At 44.3% G+C, this 17,510-nt stretch overlaps 1 protein-coding gene across 1 annotated transcript in view; it reads right to left on the bottom strand.

The window, feature by feature from the left end:
• Nucleotides 1-6,834, bottom strand: part of Slco4c1 (solute carrier organic anion transporter family member 4C1) — a 69,439-nt gene extending 62,605 nt beyond the window's left edge. The window contains exons 1-2 of the mRNA XM_023708614.1: nucleotides 6,368-6,834; nucleotides 2,445-2,708 (exon numbers count right to left, since the gene is read on the bottom strand). Of these exons, the coding sequence (XP_023564382.1) occupies nucleotides 2,445-2,708; nucleotides 6,368-6,680 (577 nt within the window). The 5' untranslated portion in view covers nucleotides 6,681-6,834. The remainder of the gene's footprint in view (nucleotides 1-2,444; nucleotides 2,709-6,367) is intronic.
• Nucleotides 6,835-17,510: the final 10,676 nt, after the last annotated feature.

Here is a 17,510-nt window from a genome sequence, read left to right as displayed (position 1 = left end):
ATGTATTTAGTACAGTGTCTACAGGGTCTACAGGGTCTCACTACATAGATTGGACACGTAGTGATCCTCCTGTTTTCAGCCTCCCAAGTGCTGGGATTACTGGTGTGCACCACCACGCCCAGTCTCAATCTCCATCTCAGCACAGGTGTGGGGCCTGCACAGGAAGGCCCCAGGGATTGAATTCCCAGCTCCTGCATCTGCCTAAACAGGTGCTTTAATCCACTGAGCTACCTGGCTAGCCATTTTTGGGGATGGGGAGTGGTCATGAGCTTGAACCCACGGCCTTTTTCCTTAGTTCTATCCTCAGACCATTTTAATTTTAAGCCAGGGTCTTGCTAAATTGCTAAACTGACCAGGCTGGGTTTGATCGTCCTGCCTTGGCCTCTGAGAATGCTAGGGTTACATGGGTTCACACCTGTACCAGCTCTACATACTTTAAAAGAATTCCCCATGTATCTGTCTGTGTATTCTATTTTTGCTTCCAAAACGAACTTTCCTAGCTGAGCGTAGTAGCAGAGAGGTAGGAGGATCACAGCAAGTTTGAGGCCCGCCTGGGCTATCTAGTGAATTCAAGGCCAGCCTGACCCACACGTAGAGACCATCTCAAACAAAAAAGTTTCTTTACTGAATAAATGTACCCCAAAACCACACTATGTAATATATACTCTATTATGGAGAATATAATCCTATTTGCTGTGATTGTACAACTGGAAAATTGGTCTAGGGAGAGATTAACTGTGCTCGCTTCAGCAGCACATATACTAAAATTGGGAGAGATTAACTATTTAATATTAATTTTATTTTATTTTTTAAATTTTTTTGCAGAACCAGGGATTGAACTCAGGCCCTTGCGCTTGCCAGGCAAGCACTAATTTTACTGAACTGTCTCCCCGGCCCCTAATATTAATTTTAATATTAACACATAAATATAAAATTCTTAGCTTTTAAAAATAAAAGCTATAGTTCAGCACTCTCACACTCTCTTTTCCTCTTACTCTGAGCTTTTTTTTTTAAATTGAGAAACAAATAGCAATGAGAATTTCAAAATCAATTAGTAAGACAATTTCAATGATTAATACATTGCATATTGTTATCTTGGTAGTAGTTATTCATAGTACAAGATGAAGACATGATAGCCTGTCTAAACACTATTAGTACAAATCATTCTATTCATTGAATTAAGAGAAAGTAGCTGTCTATCTTAACTATTTTCAATATACAAATACAAAATGGTCCTTCATTTGTATCCCTTTTTTTTGTTATCACTGTTTGGGGTTTTTTTTGGCAGAACTGGGGATTGAACTCAAGCCCTTGCGCTTGTCAGGGAAGCACTTATTCCACTGAGCCATCTCCCCAGCCCTCCTTTTTTTGTTTAGTTTTGTCAGAGATGGGTATTTCATTGCCGTTTAAATATTGTAGGTACGCAAATTCAGTAAAATAAACCAATTTAGTCCAGTAGCCCATAATAATAGTGGGTTATCCACAAGACTGTCAATGTCAGAAGTTGTTGAATTGAGCCTTTTATAGCTCAGCCTATTAATACGGCTTTACTTTTTATACTTCATTTTTTTTACTTTTCTGCTGGATGGTTAGGAGCAAGCTAAAGCAAGACTTATATAACAAAATGTGTAACTTTTGTACTCTCAACTGCCTATGTTATAGAGTAATAATATCATTAAGCTTCTCTTCTGGAGGGTTAACAACTTAGGTTTGCAGACCAAAAATCTGAGCCTTTTTTTCACTTACCTAACCCCTGAAGGTTTTTTAATTTGAAACCATTCATTTTTATTCCTAAATTTTCAACGTTTGCTGTAATTCCCAGAAAGGACATAAAAAGGTTAAGGTGAGCTTTAATTACCACATTCCTCTGACTTTCCCCTAATTGCTTTTCCATCCAAACAATTCTTGAAGAGCAAAATTAAATAATTAAATTACCTTTCTGAGTCGCTGAATAGTGTACTTCATCTAACCAGAGCTACACGCTGGACTAGAGCCACAAGTCGAGCTAATTTGGATTATCAGGAAAAGCCCTGCTGCTATTACGTCCCCTCTCTTTGTCTCAGATTCTGAATCAACAAGCGCAAGGTGTGGAGCTGTAAGCACTTCAGATAAAACCACAAAGGAAAAACCCACAGCTCTCAGAACCCCAGTGAGGTCACAGCACCTGAAAAGGAAAACACCATTTCTTTTTAAGGAGGATTGTGTGTAAGACGGGCCATGAGAATCAGAGGCTTAAAACCTTGCAAAGCTGCTGGTGTGACAAAGACCGTCCAGTCTGTCTCTCCCCACCTTACACAGCTTGTAGGGTAGACGTGGCCAGGAGCAGTCAAAGAGACTTATACTTTACCCTCCCGTTCGGGGAGCTGGGCATAAGAGTTAATGACCTGGTTTTAACACTTCTTGAGAGTAACACGAACAAACAAACAACACACAGCAGAACTCACCTTCATAAATGGACCCCAGCTGATATTCTCCACTGAAGAACTGTGGCAGGGCAAATACAAATGCTCCCAATCCTATCATAAAGGATGCAAACGCGAGCCATCTTGGCTTGTGTCCTCCTTCACCGAAGAAGGATACGAATAAAGACAGCAGACAGAAGGAGATATCGTAGCTGGATGAAATCAGGCCAGTCAGGGAACTCTTAATTTCATATCGCTTCTCAATAGTGGAAATGCTGATGTTTACTAGGCCATTTACTACAACCCCTGAAAGAGAGAGAAATGGATGTGTGCTACAACAACTTCATTATGTAGATTATAATTATTAACACAATGTTCTAAAATTTGGTTGTTCATTTTGTTTGCTATTTGTAAATGTGCTGGTTGGTCTTAAAAGGCTCAAAGTTTCTCTGGGCGTGGTGGCACGTGCCTGTGACCCCAGTATTTGGGAGGCTGAGGCAGGAGGATCATTGCGAGATCAGCCTGAGAGAAGTGATCAAGGCCAGCCTGAACTGCACAGGAAGACTTTGTCTCAAAAAGACAAAAATAGAAAATAAAATTTAAAAATCTCAAAGTTACAAATGATAACAAACTCAGTTTGAAAATCAGGGTTTTTTTTTCCAAATTGTTCACTTGAAAATGTTCAGATGATAAGCAAAACTACTGCCTGCTACATACTTAATTGCTTTAAATTCATTTTTCTCTAAATGACAAAAAAAGAATGGTACAGCCCCATGAAACCAGTCTGCGCAAGCTTTCAAGGGCAGTGTGCTTCCATGGACCCCTCTAGGAAGAACATAGAAAGTACAGGTGACCCCACAAGCTATCACAGTAATATTCACCTGTTTCCTAAGACTTAAACATAGCTACCAATAGCAAGAATTTATTTTGGCTTAGTCTTAGAGGGAGAAATTGAATTCTCAAAGTTCAAATTTTTTCTAAAGCTTTCCTTGATACTGAATTTATCATTTAAAAGGTTCTGGGGCAAAACGAAACACAAGCTAAGACTTTTACTTTGACTATAGTATTCTAAATCATGTGCAAAGTAAAACACACTTCATACATTTAAGACAAGCAAGCCTGAAAAATTATTTGAAATGTCCTGCCCAGACACAGACTAAGTTTACAGACATTTAAACGTTGCTGTAAAGTGAAAATAAGGATCTATTTAAATTTTAACCTGCTATACTTTTAAGCATGATTAGGAATTGTCGCCATTGCTAATGATTAGAGTACAGATGTCACAATCCCTTGATGTGAGGCTTTATCAAGACTATCAGGGGCTGGTGAGATGGCTCAGTGGTCTAAAGCACCTACTTAGAACAAGCTTAGCAAAGCACAGGGACCGCGGTTCAATCCCCCAGCACCACATGCCAGCCAGCCCGCCCCCTGGTGGGCTGAGCTGGCCACACACACACAAATAAATAAATAAATAAAATTAAAATAAATAAATAAATAAATAAAAAGACTATCAGCAAAAAGGGAAAGGAGCTGAGGAAACGGACTGAATTACGTCACACACATGTTCTGGTAAAGAAAAGAAATATTTAATAGCATATATTTCAAGAACATTGATAAAGCAAGTTTCAAAAGTCCTAACGTGGGCTGGAGAGATGGCTCAGTGGTCTAAAGCACCTACTTGAAACAAGCTTGGCAAAGCACAGGGACCGCGGTTCAATCCTCCAGCACCACATGCCAGCCAGCCCCGCCCCCTGGTGGGCTGAGCTGGCCACACACACACACACACACACACACAATAAATAAATGTAATTAAAAAAAAAAAGTCCTAACGTAATCATTGTTTTCAATGCCAGTATAACAGAACCATAAACTATTTGACAATTCCTGGGATTTCTTAATAAAGTATTAGCCATATTTATAAATGACACTCCTTTTTTGTTTTTGCAGAGTCAGGGATATTCAACTGAGCTATCTCCTCGGCCCCTAAATGACACTTTTCTACGGAACTATTTCACTTACAAAATGAATATGGCCCCACCCAAAATTCAACTTCCTGACACTTCACACTGATTAATAACCCAGTCACTAAAAATTATTCATTGCCCTGATGGTAAAAATTCTCTTTGAAAATGAAAGTTCAAAGGCCTCTGAAAGGACAGCATTTTAGTCCAGTGAATTCCCAAGTGAATCCTACGGTATAAGAATTCTAAGAACACTGCTTTAAAAACAATCCCGTGAAGCACTATACACCGCTCCTATTGTAAATGCACGAAAACGGGAAGCACATTAGTACACCAAGCCCTAAGGTAAACCCTATGTTTTTTAAAGAAATACTAAGCAAAATCTGTCTAGTTTTGCTTTGCTCTTTAATTCAGTATCTATTCACATATCCTAGAGTCTTCCTGGGGGTCATATTTGAGATACATGGAAGTAATGTTTTGAGGTACTGGAACTTAAATTGGAAAATGTATCGATTCCCTTTCATCCCAGACTGTGCTTTTTCAAACAACCTCTGGGAAGATGCAGTCCCCTGTTAGGCCTGACACATTTTTAGGGGTGCTGATTACATTTGACAATAATTTTAATACTTTATATTAAATGTAAAATGACATATCTTAATATTAAATTTTCAAGGTTTTCTTTTCTTTTATGGTGATTTTATGGTACAGGGCCTTCACTTTGAGCTACAGCCTTAACCAGCTTACACTTTGTTATTTTGAGACAGCATCTCCTCGGTAAGCTGGCTGCTAAGATGCCCAGGCTGGGCTAGAACTTGGGCTCTGCTCACCTCGCTCTCCTGCACGACAGGCCTGCCCACTGAGCTCAGCTTCTCGAAAAAAATTTAAATAAAATATGAGACAATATTTTCATTTCTATTCAACTTTTGGAGCTGTGCAACTTTTGACACGAGATATTTCAAAACATCAATGATTTCGGACACCTAGGACCAAGATATTAATGGAAGGAAAAGTTAGAAGGGACAAGCAAAGTGGAAGAAGCGGAAGTAACGCAGGCACGAACTTCCAGTGGGAGAGAAGAGGTAGACTTGCCGTCAACAAATAATTAGCACTTCATCTGGGCGAAGCCAGGCGCTGGAGGAGTTCCTCGGAGAGGGCTGTGGAGACAAGCCCAGGAAGGAGGCACTCTGATTTAGTTTTCCATTAACTTAGACAAGAGCAACTCGTAACTCCGCGCTCCAATATGCTTCTTGGGGTGCATTTTTTTCCATCAATCCTTGACTACTTAGCTACATATTCTGAGACTAGAACTCAAATGAACCCAAAGCACCGACAGCCCTAAACCAGCCCAAGCTGGAGAGCGGCCTTCGAGACGCTCTGCCGGTCCCCCTCCTGGGCTCCTCACCCGAGCGTCCCCACCCACCGTCTGGGTCCCTCACAGCGCAGACAGCCGCTCCTGCTCCGTGATCGCTTTAGGGGACACGCTGTGTCCTCACCAAGCCCCCTCACTTGGCCAGAGGCCTGGGCTGCCCGTTTCTGAGGGTTTAAACCTAGACATGACTCCTTGAGAAGCGAACCGCAGTGCTCACAGCCAGGGCTCCTGGGCGACTCCTGCGACTCCCGAGCTCGGCGCAGGCTGGGTCCCGCAGGGCCCGACGCGCCGCCAGCCTGTCCCGCGGTGCTCTCCCGCAGCCCCGGGCGCCCTCTCCCCGACGCACCGCCTGCCAACACTTTCTGTCCCCTCTGCGACGCGGCTTTCTAATCTGCAAAGGTGACCGTGTTTCCACTGGAAAAAACAACGTCCAAACCCTCTTTCCCCGGGACTCTGCAGAAAGGGCGCGCGCAGGAGCACAGGGGACCCGGGCGCTGCTCCGCAGGCAGCTCCCCCGACCCTCCGGAGAGGCACGGTCCTCTAAACCGAGGCTCCGCGAGCGTGAGTCAGTAAAGCTCCGCTGGCAAGTTGGAAACCCGCACGCGAGGGGGCGCGGGCGCGGGCGCGGGGTGTACCTTGCGTGACGGCTAGGACGCAGTAGTGCAGCAAGAAGCCGGCGGGCGTGTTGCAGCGCTGCAGGCAGCGCGGGGCGAAGCGCCCCCACCCGAACGGTCCCTCCTCGAACTCCGGCTTCGCCGGGGCTGTGGGCGGCGCGGGGCAGGCGGGCGGTGCGGGCGGCTCCGGTGGCTCCCGCGGTCGCGTTGGCTGCGTGTCCTGTGCCGGGGCGTGGGAGACCTCAACCAGGGAGGGCGACGCGGACGAGCGGCGCGGGGTGTCCGGGCTGCAGGGCACGAAAGCCGGGTTCTCGATGCCTTTGGCGCCCTTCATGGTAGGGAACCGAGCTCCCGACTCCGCAGCCTCGCCGCGGCGACAAGCTCGCTCGCCTGCTGGCTCCTCCCCGGGACAGGTGACAGCGCCCCCACGCGGGAACTCTGCCAGCCTTCCGGCCTTCCGACCTCCGGGCACCGCGGCGGGGTATCTTGCCTTTCCTCCAGGGCGGCCCCGAGCGCGGGTGGCAGGCGCCCCACCTGTCGCCGGGCGGGGCTGGTGCCTGGCGCAGTGCGCAGCGCGGGCGTGCGAGCCCGCAGCCGCCAGGTGAGGGGCGAGGGCCGCGCCCCGGGTACCCGCGCGCCGCGCTGTGCCGTGAGCCCGGAGACTGCAGCAAACAGAGCCTGCAAACCGAGGCGAGTTCCCCCTGGGTTCTGAGAGGAAAGCTGTAAACACGTTGCATCAGGAGACCTTCCAAGAAAATACCCTGCGGTTTTCTTCCTGCCGCCCCAAGACTCCTGGACTCAAGAATCAAGCAACCCTGGCTATGTTTTGGGTTTCATGAACGTCGTTCGAAGATTTTGCAGATCACGCCCCCTGAAACTGGAAACCCACTCCCTCCGCGGTCGCCGCACCGTTGTTAACAGCAAAACACGACCATCGCTGATTCTACTCCCAAACTGAAGAAACAGAAATTAAGAAAATGTAAGAATAAGACGTTTTATGGATGTATATTGCACATCTAAGATCTATGAAGATGTTGGTGATGAAAATAATTTCTACTTGTCGGATAAACGCGCGAAAGGCTTTGAGGATCCCCAGGCTATTGTGGATACTACTTACAAGTCATTCATCCTTTCAACTGTCATGAGAAACGTTATGCCACGGGTGCTACACGTCATTAGAGCCTCTAAGGGGACATACGCAGCAGATGGAAGCTGGCGGGAGCTCCGACCCTCGTGGTGCTCATATTTCAATAGCAAACAGACAGAAAGAAAAACCAAACAAACAAACAAAACAAAAAAATACAGAGTGCCTGATACATAGTATGATAAATTATTTTGTTTTGTCTTTTGGGGACAGGGTCTCTCCAAGGCTGAATATTATTTTATGAAACTTTTCCTTCAGTTAAGTATGCTGTCTTTATTGGGTTGAGAAATTGAAATATATATATATATATATATTCTTATTTTTATTTATTTATTATGTATTTGGTACAAGGTCTCACTACGTAGCTCGGACTCATAGTGGTCCTCCTGTCTCAGCCTCCCCAGCGTTAGGATTACAGACATGCACCACCACCCCAGTCTCAGCGGCCATCTTGGGGTACCCGGGGCAGGGCCAGCACTGCATGTGGTGTCGTGGATCAAATCTGGGTCCTTGCCCTTGCCAGACAGGAGTTTAGACTGCCAAGCTATCTCTCCAGCTCTATATATTTTATTTTTAATAGACATTCTGTTTCCTGTTCCCTTATAGGTTAAAAACAAGTCTAGACTCATCTAGAACACAGGAAGGAGTAGAAATAGGAACTAATATTTCACATGCTTGCTCTGTATCCCATTATTAATCTTTCCATCAGCATAGTTAGCATTATCTGCATTTTAAGCATGGAGGGAGCCGTATCCAGGGAGGGCCAGTAGCTCTCCCAAAGGCATAGTGAGTGTGTGGCCTGGCACTTGTTAAGAATTTGAATTCAGTTCTCTCAGTTAGGGCTTTGCATTTTCTGTCTTTTAATTAATACAGTCCATGTCTTTAGGTTAGAATTATTGCACAGTCATTCTGAGTGATCAAAATTCATATTTCTGGGAATTTATAGATCTTAAAACATGTCTGTTGGGGGCCTGCAGGTTAGCTCAGTTGTTTGAGTGCCTGCTTAAGCAAAGGCAGTCAGGCTCAGGATACTGTGGTTCAATTCCCAGATCCTTAAGCCTTACCAGACCTGCCCTTAAGGAAACCTGAGCCAGCAAAAAAAAAAAAAAAAAAAAAAAAAAATCTGTTGCTCTCAATAGCTTAGATTTTGAAGGTATACAAACTGCACTGTGTGTAATCTCTCTGGGATTTCTTTAGACAGAAATGGACTCGGAATAAATATCTAAAGGTATAAATAGGTAACACTGTTTTATGTTTGCACTGTGAGGTAATTCCCTTAGCCAGGAAAGTTTGCTCTGACAAAATTAACATACAATCAGGGCTGAAGGTTATTTTGCAGCTCTAAATTAACACATTCAAAATATACTATCGAACCAGAATAGCATAGTGCACTTAAATGCAAACTAAGGAAAAAGCTTGATTCTAACAATGTTGGACTGCAGAACTCTGTTGAAAGGCTAGCGCGAGTGCTGTTACTTCATGTGCAGTACATCTTGCTCTTACTGAACGTGTTACCAATAGCACTTTCCTGTAATCTTGCATTCTTCATGCCGCAATGAGCGTGGAAAGTTCAGGTTGCAACACGGATTGAAAAAAAAAAACCTGGTTCATTTAGTCTCCAACAATTGGGTAGGAAAATCATATTTTCAACTAATTATGCGCTCAATCTGTGGTATTGCTATTCTTTTAGTCGATTTCATTTGCTATATTTTTAAGGGTAAAGAATGGAGGTGAAAAAAAATCCCCTTTTCATACTAACCCTTCCTGTGGATATCATTCTCAGCAACAGATCTTCCCTACCAGGAACTGGATAAACCAAGACAGAGTAAGAATGAAAGAAAACATCCAGATGACCCCACGAGCCCCACTTGCTCTAACTCCATGCTAAGTGCAATGTGACGATTGTACGCTGGCCTACCTTCTTGGTAAGCTGGCTGGTTGAGAATGTGCTGATGTGTTTATCTTGCATACCTTGTTATATTTTCTTCTGTTTGGTTTATTCTTTTGGTGAATTCTTTAGCACTCTAACAGTATAAGGCTCATAGAATATTAAAATTATAGCAGGGTCCTGCGTGCTCGCTCTTTCTTTCTCTCTCTCCCGCCTCTGCGCCCCCCCCCCCCAGGTCTTGTTGCTTCTGAGCCATGAACTGTTCTCTGGTTCCCCTCAGCCACGCTTCTCTCCTTGGAGTCAGCCAGGTGATGGACCTCCACAAACTTAGAGCTAAATAAACTTTTCCCCTTTTAAAATGAAACAATAAAATACAATTAGGAGGATATTGGCATTCCCTCAATGCAAATGCAGGCAAATGCAAATATTGTTGAGGCGAATTTTTTTAAATTACAAAGATTACTGTATCCTGTCAATTTAAGTCTTTTTTTTTTTTTTTTACCAGGGATTGAACTCAGGCCCTTGCACTTGCCAGGGAAGCACTTAATCTACTGAGCCATCTCCCCAGCCCCAATTTAAGTCTTTTAAATTGAGCTCTGTGCTATCTATTAAGTATCAGAAAGTATGCTTATGCTAGAACTATCAAAGCATAATATGGAAGAAATCATTGGATTTATACATCAAGAGATTTTTAAAAGAAAAGCAAGTATCTTATTGTAAATTTGTGCTAAGACATTACTTCTAAAACATATTTCTTTTCTGTTTAAGATCTGATGTCAATGCTTAGCACAGTCTTCAGTCTAGGTCAGGTAAGCGCACGTCTGCATGTGTCTACAAGGTGTTCCGGAGACAGTGGGCACCTAGGCCGGGCAACCAAAAAGGGAAGCCCCTCCCTGGGTGTGCTGAGGGCTCCCACCGCAGAAGGAGTGAAAAGGGGAGGGTTGGGGAAGCGAGCCCACCATGCAAGCTAGATTCTCCTGGCACAGGAGATCCGCTGCTGCTGTGGCCACCTGTGGGCCGCTTCCTCCTCCTTTCCAAGTGCAATCACAGCAGCACCCGTGGAGGGAGCCCAGGCCTGCAGCCTGGCTGGGCTACAGCCTTGGTCTGACTTGTTTTGCGCCTTCCCATGCTTTGGGCCAGACAGCTACTGACTGGATCTTCCATCCCTCCAGGGCCTGGGTGTCTCTCATCCACTGTCCTGGTCCTACAAACCATCTTCATAAAAGCCCTTCTGTCATTTTAAATGCATCACATGTGTAGTCTAAAACTTCAGTTCCTTTCAGTGTTTTTATTAGTTAATCTTAGCAGGGTATGATGGTTGCATTCCTCATGGAGAGCTGGCCTGTAGATAGAACACATCTCAAGGTGTTATTCATCTCTTTCTATCCCTCTCCACATCCCCTCCCTCTACCTCTTGATTTCCTTTTCTGAAAGATCTATCTCTGTATTTTCTGTTGTCTGTCTTTATTTATATATTGGATTTCCATGTTACATTTAAGCTCATATATCTGATTCACTTCATTTGATATCACAGTCTCAAGGTGGTTGTGTTTTCCTAAAAATCACTCAAATTTATCCTTCTTTATGACAGAGTAGTACTCCACTGTGTATAAATACCATGGCTTTTTTTTTCTATGATTAGGATAGCACAATGCATAACAGCTAAGTCTTGGAAGTGGCCCATGCATCTTTCAGTTCCTTTTGAGCACCCAAACCAATACAAATATGCTATTATTCTAGAGAAGATACGTCATCATGATATCATAATCATGCCAACACACCACTTTATTTGTTGAGGCTCTGAACCCAGGACCTCATGCACACTAGAATAACACCATACAAGCATGTACTATACCCCTCCCCTGCCTTTTAAAATTTTTATTTTGAGTTGGAGTCTTGCCAGGTTGCGCAGGTTGGCCCAGAGCTTATGTTCCCCTGCCTCACCTCCTGAGTAGCTGCGGCCACAGGCATGCGCCACCTACTTCACCCAGAATGCCTTCTGTACTGAAGACAGAAACAACCACACAGCTACTCGTGAGCATGCTGTCACACGTTCACCATTACTTGTTTTTCAGAGAAGGGAGTAGGAGGAGGATGAGGGTTTTTAAGATTTAGAACTGAAGAAAAGAACACCAAGACCCCATTTGTTCCAGCAGGCTACCTCCAGGAATTCTAATAGCAATTCCACCCAAAGGCTCAGTTCCCTCAGAAACAAACAAACAAAAAATTTTAAAGGTCCAATTACAGGCAAAGTAAGAGAGGTGAGCAAAGAATTTTCCTGCATTCTTTCAGAGTAATCTTTGTACATGTTACTGGCAGTTGGAAGCAGTCTGGTGTCCAGCTGAGGACCCTAGCAGGCTGGTGTCATTAACTAACGAAATACAAACACAAGTAAGAAGGATAGTGAACAAAGTGCAAGGCAGTGGGCATAGGTTAAAACAAAACTTTAAAAAGTTCTCAGAGCAAGATCCCAAGAGGAGGAGCAGCCAAATAACTCAGCGGATTAAAGTGCCTACAAGCAGGCACAGGGGCCAGGGGTTCGATCCCGGGGCTCCTGGGGCGCACTGAGAGGGCAATTGAGCCTGGGCATGGTGGTGTGCACCTGTAGTCCCAGCTCTTGGGAGGCTGTAAACAGGCAGATCACTACCAGTCTGATCTAGTAGTGGGACCCTGAACACCCTGTAGACACTTCCTTCCCTAAAATACAAAAAGAAAAAAGATCCCAAGAGACAAGGACAAAGATTTCCCACCTCACAAAAGGAGAATGAAAACTAAATTGCTTCACTGAGCATCAGAGAGTGCACACAATGGACTGTTACTCTTTGATTGATGTGGGGGTTACCAGGATCTTCAGTTTGTAAGAACATATGAAAACTTCCTAAACCAAAGGATGATAAACAATAAAAGCTTCTGAGATAGCCATAAACTCAAGACAAAAAATATTGTAAAATGTAAAAGAAATTTCAGTAGAAATGTAGTCAACGAAGGGACATCCTTTTCCAGCCAAAATAAAAGTGAGAAGGGTCAGATTGGGCCAGGGAGATGGCTCAGTAGAGTAAGTGCTTGCCTGGCAAGTGCAAGGGTCTGAGTTCAATCCCTGGTTTAAAAAAAAAAAAAGGGTCAGATTTGACCTTACCTGAAAGAGACAAAAGGAGGGAAACTATGTATAAAGAGAAAAAGAGACATTAGCTAAGAGAGATTGACAGACAGGGATCACTGGGAACTGAAAGGACATGAGACGAACAGTGCACAGCCTGGAGGAGGTTTTCAGTGAGTAAGGATGTGGGGGGCTGTGGGGGCAGAACTGAAGCCCAAGGAGCCCAGGACAGCTAGAATTTGGAAGGCAGAGCTGAGCTGAGAAGAAGGCTGCACAGGGGTGTATAGAGTGTCCCCCAAGTATTCAGCAGATTGTGGACAGCACATGGTGGTGATGAAAATATTCTAGTGTAGGGAAAGATTAGGAAAACAGAGGCCAAAAAGAAGTAAAATGATGAAGCCTTAAGACGTTAAAAAATCTGAAAGAAACTCATCACCAAGAGCAAACACCCACACAAGGAAATTGTCTTAGTTTCTTTTCTCTCTGCTGAGACAAAATACTTGACACTCAGAGTTAAAAGAGGGAAGGTTTCTTTAATGCACAGTTCGTGAAGGTTTCCTTCCATAACCAGCTGGCTCCAAGGCAGGCAGGCGTGGTACGCAGGCATTGCAGAGGAGAAAAGGCTTGTGAGGGGCAGAAGGCAGCAAAACAATGAGAGACAACCACAGTTCTTTCCGCCTCTTATATTTTATCCAGGCTACTCAGGGTGGGGAGCACTCACATCTTTAATCCCAGTGCCCTTGAGCCTAGCACTGCCCCATGAATGGATCCCAATGCCACACCCTCTAGATCCAGTCACCTCTGAAAAACCTTCACCTAGGATGGCATGAGGCTTTAGGGGAACCTCTAGCCACAAGCCATAACAGAAATTTCAAAGAAGTCTTTCAGGAAGAAGAAAGATGATGTCAGGTAGAAACAGTGATCTACAGAACAAAATGAATAACCCCGAAATGAGAAGATAAAAGTTGATGACCCATGAATCCGTGGGGATGGTTTTTACACATTATTTCAATCTCTTTCAAAGATCAATCACTGTGTTTTTCTTTTTCTTTAGAGAGATTTGGGCTATAGCCCAATAATAAATCCATTCTTTAACAAAATTAAAGTAACTATGGAGTTCAGAAGATAAGAGAACGTAAAACATATGGCAGCAACAATGCCCTGGAAAAGAGAACGGAAGAGCCTTGTGCAGGAAGTTACATGTACACTTGCCTGATAGGTGACAAAGCAGATCAGCGGCACTCTGCAGGGCCCTTCTACCACGCCATTCCTGCCTGGGACCACCTGACTCTGAACTCCCTGCAAACTGTGAGTCAAGTTAGAGAGTGGATCAAATTTGTTTTGTTTATTTATTTACTTATTTGGTACAGCTTTTTGCTACACAGCTCAGACTTTGTTTGTTTGTTTGTTTGTTTCTCAGGTTGTAGTTTTTTTTATTTTTTATTAATTTTATTGAGAAATAGATAGCAGTGAGATAGTTTCAAAACCGATTAGTAGGACAGTTTCAATAAATAAATACAATAAATACACTGCATATTGTTGTCTTCAAAGTGGTTATTCATTGTACAAGATGCAGACATGATATCCTGCCCAAACACTATTAGTACAAATCTTTCTTTTCATTGCATTAAGAGAATGCAGCTGTATATCTATCCTATTTTGAATATAGAGATACAAAATGGTCGTTCTTTTGTAGCCCCCTTTTTTGTTTACTTTTGTCAGACATGGGTATTCCATTGTCATTTAAATATTGTACGTGCATGAATTCAGCAAAATAATACAATATAGTCCAGTAGTCCATAATAGTAGTGGGTTATCAGTAGGACTGGCAATGCCAGAAGTTGTTGACTTGAGCCTTTTACAGTTTAGCATATTAATATAGAAGAGTGAATCACATTTGAATGAGCTTAAAAGGCATTGATTGAAGTACAGAATCCAGGTAAAGCTTTTTTCTCTAATATGTGTCATTCAGTGTAACCTAATTTTTGTTTTGTTTTCTTTTGTGACAGGATCCCACTATGCAGTGTGGGCTGGCTTTAGACTCATTATGTAAGCCACGCTCACCTCAAATTCATGGAAATCCTTCTGCCTCAGCCTCCTGAGTGCTGGGATAACAGCTGGCCCTTACCAGGCCTGGCATTTCCCCAAAATTCTGTAGTCACTTCTAAACATTTGCATCAAGAGAATCATTAACTAATGAGAATAAGACCAGTGATTATATAGCTAAAATAGAATGAAAAATTGAAATCCATCACTTATAAATCATTTAAAAGAACTATGAATAATTTTCCTGAAAATTACGTGTGGTTAATATAACTATAATAAAATACTCAACAAATGTACCATTTAAAGAGACAATATTTATGCTTTGTTGTTTTTGAGCTTACCAGAAGGACCTTGTGAGTAGGAGGAAAAATGTAGGCTTGATCTGAAGGCATAGCGCCGGGGAGACAACTCAATGGACTAAGCACCTGCCTGGCAAGCAAAAGGGCCAGGGTTTGAGCCCCAGCACCACATATAGTGCCAGTCCCATAACCCTGGGCATGCCTGGCCAGCCACTGAGACCAGGCGTGGTGGAGTACAGCAGTAATCTCAGCACTGGGAGGCTGAAAACAGAAGGATTAATGTGAGTCTAAGCTTCATAGTGAGACCCTGTACCAAACACGTAAAAAAACAAAAAGTATGAAGGCAAACTTCAATAGTCCCCAAATATTTTTGCATGCGTTATCTGGATACTTAGTGAGACAAAGACCAATTTCTTATGATTCCTACTTCTTTTATGGAGTAAATATAGAAAAGCTGTCCTGGTTTGGATCCTACAAAAATGAAGGCCAGTAAACCCTTTCACACATTTGGACAGTTTATGTGAACGCAGCAGGTAGCACAAAGCTGGTGCCTCGGTTATTTTCCTCATTGCCGAGCCGCGCTATTTCCTTGCTCAAAGGACGCCAGGTTCACTTTGGTTCACAGCTGCAGCAGGTTCCCCCCACGGCTGACGCTCTCAAACGCAGGGTCAGCAAGGCGGGAGGACCAGCCGCGAGAGCAAAGGGGTTCGCTTCAGGGCTGCCGGGAAGCAGAGCAGGAAGTGAGGCGCGCAGGGTGCTTTGCCTTAGGCTAATGCCAACTTCCTACCAGCCTCACCTCTAGACGAATCTGCTGATGGAGACAGTGCCCGCTGGTACAGTCACGGCCGGAAAGGCCCTCCTCTGGATGCAGGAGGTTGACGAGGGCCATTTCAGATCCAAGCCATAGTGGCTTTTTTCATATAATTGGAGCCTCACGTAAGACGGCACACGTGGTGTTGTGCTGTCGTTTATTCTGTGTTGTTTTGCTTCAGCAGTGAGGATTGAACCAGGCCTGTGGTGACGACAGCCTCCGGCGTGAGCTTTCCGCAGTGCAGCACGCACAACGTGCCTGTGACGCTGGCCAGTTTTCAATGTGGTATTTTGGTAGAAGTCAATCTACATGTGATTGTACACTTAATATTCTTTTAATCTCAACTCCAGCTTCATGAGGAAAAGCAAAATGAACCATTCTGGTAATAATGTCACTGACTTTTCCATAGAAAAATAAATAAAATTAGAAAGTGAAGTAGAAAAAGACAATGGAAAAAGGGAGAAAGGAAAAGAAGAAGAAGAAAGAAGGAACTTCATGACTTCATACCTCGCTTTCAAGAATACACAGTTGCCCAGTAATTGCACATTTTTCAATTTCAAAGTGGGCTTAGGCTATGTCCACTCACAAATCATAAACCAAAACGTGGTCTAAGGCAAATGGGCCACCACAGAGGCAGTGGTTTCCTTTCACTAGATCAACTGTTGCTCCAAAGCGACCCCTCCAACTCCTGATATTTTCCTTGAATTTCACAGGACAAACAAGAGGAAAAGGACGAAGAAGGGCTCACATCCTGCAAGTCAAAAGCTAAGCACATGTGGTGAAAGGCAGGCCAGCACCAACAGGCATTTGTCCCCGCACCCAGGTGGCCCATGAAGAATCTGGGTTTCAACAACGAAGGAAGGACAAATGAGGTACATCTGAAATAGGGTGACGGGTAATGGCAACTTACTGTGGAAGAAGAGGAGTCTCAGTTGTGGTGGTAGTAAAAAGATCTCTCTGTCGCAGGGTGGCATGCAGATTTCTGCTTTGGGACTGTATGGTTTTGTAGTGTTTGGAGGACAGGATAGGGTGAACTTTCGGTAAACAGTGCTTCTGAAAGTGAACACATTCATCCCTGGAATGACTTGGAGAGAAGTGAGAAGCAAGGTCACCTTTCTCGGTGCCCCAAAGGCCGTGCACTCGATGTATTTGTCTAGCTGAGGGTGCAGCTCCTCTCGGTGACTCTGGGGCAGGCAGTGTTCTACAGACACCTGCAACGGCTGCCCCTAATGGGCCTCAGGTTGCCTACAGCTGAGGTGCCCCACGGATGCTAGGTGTGTGACACCTCATTTTCTCTGAGGGACTGATAGAACTAAGGTGCATGGAGGTATTAAGGAAGTCTGAGGGGCCGGGGAGATGGCTCAGTAGAATAAGCACTTCCCTGGCAAGTGCAAGGGCCTGAGTTCAATGCCCAGTTCTGCCAAAAATATAAAAATAGAATAAATGAATAAAGAAGTCTGAGCTGGGCATAGTGGTGCATGCCTGTAATCCCAGCATGGGGAGGCTGAATTAGAAGGATTGTTACAAGTTCAAGATCAGAGTGGGCTACAAAGTGAGCTCAAGCCCTCACTGCATAGTGAGACCCTCTCTCAAAAAGGCACGCATGGGGCCGGCCAAATAGCTCAGCGGAGTAAAGCACCTGCAAGCAGATGCAGGGATCTGGGGTTGGATCCTCAGGCCTGCCATGCTGACCCCGCCCTCGGGGCGCTCTGAGACTGGGCGTGGTGGCACTTGCCTGTAATCCCAGCTTTTGGGAGGCTGTAAACAGGTGGATCACTATGAGTCCAGTCTAGTAGTAAGACCCTAACACCCTGTACACCCTTCCCTAAAAATACAGGAAAAACAAGGCACACACAGAGGGAGGGAGGGAGAGAGGGAG

The sequence above is a fragment of the Octodon degus genome, unplaced genomic scaffold (assembly GCF_000260255.1).
Source record: "Octodon degus isolate 3935 unplaced genomic scaffold, OctDeg1.0 scaffold00009, whole genome shotgun sequence".
Classification (NCBI taxonomy): domain Eukaryota; kingdom Metazoa; phylum Chordata; class Mammalia; order Rodentia; family Octodontidae; genus Octodon; species Octodon degus.
Note: the sequence above shows the minus strand (reverse complement) of the source record. Positions and strands in the feature narration are given on the sequence as shown.